Source organism: Condylura cristata, unplaced genomic scaffold (assembly GCF_000260355.1).
Source record: "Condylura cristata isolate star-nosed mole 26May11 unplaced genomic scaffold, ConCri1.0 scaffold00015, whole genome shotgun sequence".
In the NCBI taxonomy this organism is placed as follows: domain Eukaryota; kingdom Metazoa; phylum Chordata; class Mammalia; order Eulipotyphla; family Talpidae; genus Condylura; species Condylura cristata.
The window spans coordinates 1,486,013-1,490,459 of NW_004567116.1; the positions used below are offsets into that span (position 1 = coordinate 1,486,013).

General features: G+C 68.1%; 1 protein-coding gene across 1 annotated transcript in view; it reads left to right on the plus strand.

Annotated features, from left to right (window-relative positions):
* RIN1 (Ras and Rab interactor 1) overlaps positions 1-3,696 on the plus strand; it is a 4,506-nt gene extending 810 nt beyond the window's left edge. Inside the window, exons 2-8 of the mRNA XM_012725133.1 lie at positions 155-227; positions 317-408; positions 537-1,283; positions 1,478-1,783; positions 2,051-2,182; positions 2,291-2,442; positions 3,174-3,696. Of these exons, the coding sequence (XP_012580587.1) occupies positions 155-227; positions 317-408; positions 537-1,283; positions 1,478-1,783; positions 2,051-2,182; positions 2,291-2,442; positions 3,174-3,668 (1,997 nt within the window). The 3' untranslated portion in view covers positions 3,669-3,696. The remainder of the gene's footprint in view (positions 1-154; positions 228-316; positions 409-536; positions 1,284-1,477; positions 1,784-2,050; positions 2,183-2,290; positions 2,443-3,173) is intronic.
* The last annotated feature ends 751 nt before the right edge of the window (positions 3,697-4,447 follow it).

Genomic DNA, 4,447 nt, shown 5'->3' on the forward strand with positions numbered 1-4,447 from the left:
GCCAGGAGAGCGCCAGGGGTGGGGGGCTGGCCTGGCAGGGAGGGCTGGCCAGGAGAGCGCCAGGGGTGAGGGGCTGGCCTGGCAGGGAGGGCTGGAGGCCGCCGGGCCAGGCGGTCTCCAGAGACCCAGAGAACCGCGCACTTCCCTCTCTCAGGCGTCTCCCTGGAGGGCTCAGTGCTGGTCTTCCCCGACCTGGTCCAGCTCATCTGCACCTACTGCTATGCCCGGTGAGCTGGCCGCTGCCGGGGGCCCTGCCCTCTGCCCTGCAGCCGGGGCACCCCAGTCCCCTGACGTTCTGCTCCCTCTCTGGCCTCAGGGACATCCTTCTCCTCCCACTCCAGCTCCCCAGAGCCATCCGACATGCAGCCACCCACAAGGAACTGGAAGCCATCTCCCATCTGGGCATTGGTGAGCTCTGCCCCGTCCCCCGTGCACCGGCCAGAGGGGCCAGCCGCCAGTGCGGGAGGCAGGCACAGTCTGAGTGTGGGCTGCCCTCCCCAAACTCCCTCCAGCTCCAATTACTGCCTCTCCCCTAGAGTTCTGGAGCTCCTCCCTCAACACCAAGGCCCAGCCCGGCCCCTCGGAAGGCCCGCTGCTGCCCCGGCTGAAGCCTCGGTCCCCCCAGGAGCTGGACCAGGGCGCAGGAGCTGCCCTGTGCTTCTTCAACCCCCTGTTCCCAGGGGACTTGGGCCCCACCAAGCGGGAGAAATTCAAGAGGAGCTTCAAAGTGCGGGTGTCCACGGAGACCTCCAGCCCCCTATCTCCTCCGGCTGTGCCTCCTCCCCCGGTCCCCGAGCTGCCGGGGGCAGCCCCCCGCCAGACGGAGAGGCTGCCTCCTCACCAGCTGCTGCGGAGGGAGAGCTCGGTGGGGTACCGCGTGCCCAGCGGGGCCGGGGCCGGCCCTGGTCTCCCCCCCCTGCCCTCCCTGCAGGAGGTGGACTGCGGCTCCCCCAGCAGCTCGGAGGAGGAAGGGGCCGAGCGGTCGTCTGGAGGAAGCCCGGCCACCTCGCCCCACCTGGGCCGCCGGCGGCCCCTGCTGCGCTCCATGAGCGCAGCCTTCTGCTCGCTGCTGGCGCCCGAGCGGCAGGTGGGCCGGGCCGCGGCCGCGCTGATGCAGGATCGGCACACGGCCGTGGGCCAGCTGGTGCAGGACCTGCTCACCCAGGTGCGGGCCGGGCCCGAGCCCCGGGAGCTGCAGGGCGTCCGCGAGGCGCTGAGCCGGGCCCGAGCCATGCTGAGCACGGAGCTGGGCCCTGAGAAGCTGCTGCCGCCAGAGAGGCTGGGTGAGACCCCAGCCCGGCCCCACGCCTCCCTCCCGCCTCCATCATGCCCGCCCGGCCTGCTGCCACACGAGCCACCTTGTGGCACCGAGCTAGGAGTCCCGCTTGCCGAGATGCCGCCTCCTCTGCTTCCCTCCCTCCCCACCCCTTCTCCCTGGGACTCTGCCCAGAATCTGACCCCTGCCTCTTCTCCCCAGAACTCGTCCTGGAGAAGTCTCTGCATCGCTCTGTGCTCAAGCCTCTCCGGCCCATCCTGGCCGCCCGCCTGCGGCGCCGTCTTTCTGCCGACGGCTCCCTGAGTCGCCTGGCTGAAGGCCTCCGCCTGGCCCGAGCCCAGGGCCCCGCGGCCTTTGGCTCCCACCTGGGCCTGCCCTCCTCAGTGGAGGTGGAGCAGGTGCGCCAGAAGCTGCTGCAGCTGCTCGGCGCCTACTCACCCAGTGCCCAGGTCCAGCGGCTCCTGCAGGCCTGCCAGCTGCTGTACGCGGCACTGAGATCCCAGGCTGGTGCGCCCCGGGACCCCGCGGCTCAGAGGCAGGCCCCACAGACAGAAGCTGGGGGTGGGGGGGAGGCGTGGGTCCAACCACCCCAGCTCACATCTGGTGAAACCGAGGCCTGGAGAGCTCGGTCTTCCCCTGGGTCCCTGCTGCCGCAGTGAGCATGGCCCTGGCCAGGAGGGAGGGATGAGGGCCACCTCTCTGAGCAAGGCTCAGAGCGAACTCTGCCCCAGGCTTCCCAGAGGAGCTGAGGCTCCCTCCTCCATCACTCCACAGGGGAGGGCGCAGGGGCTGATGAGTTCCTTCCGCTGCTGAGCCTGGTCCTGGCCCAGTGCGACCTTCCTGAGCTGCTGCTGGAGGCCGAGTACATGTCAGAGCTGCTCGAGCCCGCCCTGCTCTCTGGAGAGGGTGAGGGCGCCCCTGCCTCCGGCCTGGTGGGGAGGGCGCCCTGAGGCCACCTGGAAGGGGGTGGGAGGCAGCTCCCACCCCATCTGAGTGGCCTCCTCCACGTCCCAGGTGGCTACTACCTGACCAGCCTCTCGGCCAGCCTGGCCCTGCTGAGCGGCCTGGACCAGACCCATAGCCTCCCCCTGACCCCCTCGCAGGAGCTGCAGCGTGCCCTCCGCCTCTGGGAGCAGCGCCGCCTGCCTGCCAGCCACAGCTCCCAGGTAAAGGCCACGTGCCCTCCCTCCAGGCCGGGCAGGGCACATCTGGGGCAGTCCCCTCCTTTTCCCAGGGAGGGCTGCAGGCTGAGGCCACGCCCGTGTAGTACACAGAGCAGGCCGGCCCACAGGCCAAAGGCAGCCTTCAGTAGAAAGTTCATTCCTCCCTCTGGGGCCTCAGCCCCAAGCTGGCACAGGGCCATGAGGACATGGAGACCTGGCCTGGAGAGGCCGGGCACCGTTCAGGCCCACGTCCGGGCCTCTGCTCCAGCTGGACTCTGTCCCCTCCTCAGCCCATATGGGCTTCCTCAGGGCGGCTCATGCCCCCTCCCCCGCCCTGTGCCCCCCCAGAACCAGGCGGGGGCCCTTGCAAGCCTCTGCGGAGAGTCCAGACTTCTAGCGAGATGCAGATCCTAACTGCAGATTCTAACTCTGGTTGGGGAAGCCTGGGTAGGTCAGGTCACACCTCGGTGCCCCAATTTTCTCATCTATAATGTAGGGTGATAGCAGCTACCACCTGGGCTTGAGGTGACGATCAAAGGAGCTCATGCAGTGGCCCCCGGGAAGTCAGCTGCCCCAACAGTCTTTGCCGCTTGCTTGGGCACCCACACACCCCACCCCACCCCCAAGCAACCCGGGGGCCTACGCAGGAGCCTCGGGCTGGGGGGCCTCGGGCTGGGGGGCCAGGTGCCCACCAGGCAGGGCTAAGCACCTGTTTTGCTTCTCCTCCCATACAGCACCTCCTCCGAGTAGCCTATCAGGACCCCAGCAGTGGCTGCACCTCCAAGACCCTGGCCGTGCCCCCAGGGGCCTCAGTTGCCACCCTGAGCCAGCTCTGTGGCACCAAGTTCCGAGTGCCCCAGCCTGGCACGTTTGGCCTCTATCTGTACAAGGAGCAGGGCTACCAGCGCCTGCCCCCTGGAGCCCTGGCCCACAGGCTCCCCACCACCGGCTACCTGGTCTACCGCCGAGCAGAGTGGCCCGAGGCCCCAGGGACCAGCCCTGGGGCTGGAACAGAGACAGCCAGTGGGGACCCAGAGCTGGGGGGCAAGGAGGAGGAAAAAGCGGGCTGGGGAGATGGTGACATGGAAGTCAAAGCCAGCCTCAGGGACAGCAGGGGAGATTCTGAGGCAGCTGTGCAGGGGGCCAAGGAGGGTGAAGGCCAGCCCCAGGGGACCCCTGCTCAGCCAGGGGGGCCAGAGGCTGCGGGAAGTGGGGTGGCAGAGGAATAGATGAAGTGACTGACCGGAGTGTCCTTGGGGCAGGAGGGGCAGCGTGCGGGGAAGGCCTTTCCGAGCCACCAGCCACAGCGCCCCTCACCTCGCCCAGCCCAGGGCCTTTCCCGTGTCCTCACCACCTGCTTATCTTTGATCACACCTGCTGGGGACACTTGGATTGGGCACATCTAGGGGCTGGAGTAAAACTGAGGGGGCTCAGAGGACCTCGGACCAACTGCCCAAGGCCACGGCCTCCTGTCCTCCAGCCCGAGACCTCTGGCGCTGGGGAGGAGCTCTGTCCCCGCCCTTTTTGCAATCCCCCCCTTCTTGGAGGGGTACAGCCTCGGCCAGGGCAGCTGCCCAGAAGCCCACTCCAGGCTACGGCTTCAGTGTCCTGAAGAGTTCCACCCCTTGGGGGAAATCAGCGAGGCAGCAGGGTCTGAGCCCAACAGCCCACCTCCAAGCCGGTATCCTCCCCCAGGAAGTGGGGCTATCTGCTGCCCCGCCCCCCACCAGAGGCCACCTGACTGGAGCTCAGATGGAGGGGGGGTAGGGAGAGAAGGAGGTGGGGTGGGAGCAACACCCAGCCCCTCCCCCAAGGGCCTTTCTCACAGCAGCCCTGGGGAATCCGGAGGTCAGCTCCCAGCCAGGAAGTAGCAAGCCCCAATCTCCCCCCAAGGGGACGTCCTCAGGCATTCTGGCATCCCAAGGGAGCTGGACAGAGCGATGACGCTGGCAGGGAGAGGCTTCGGAATGGAGGAGGGCTTTGAAAGCATTTCTCTGAGCTTGGCATG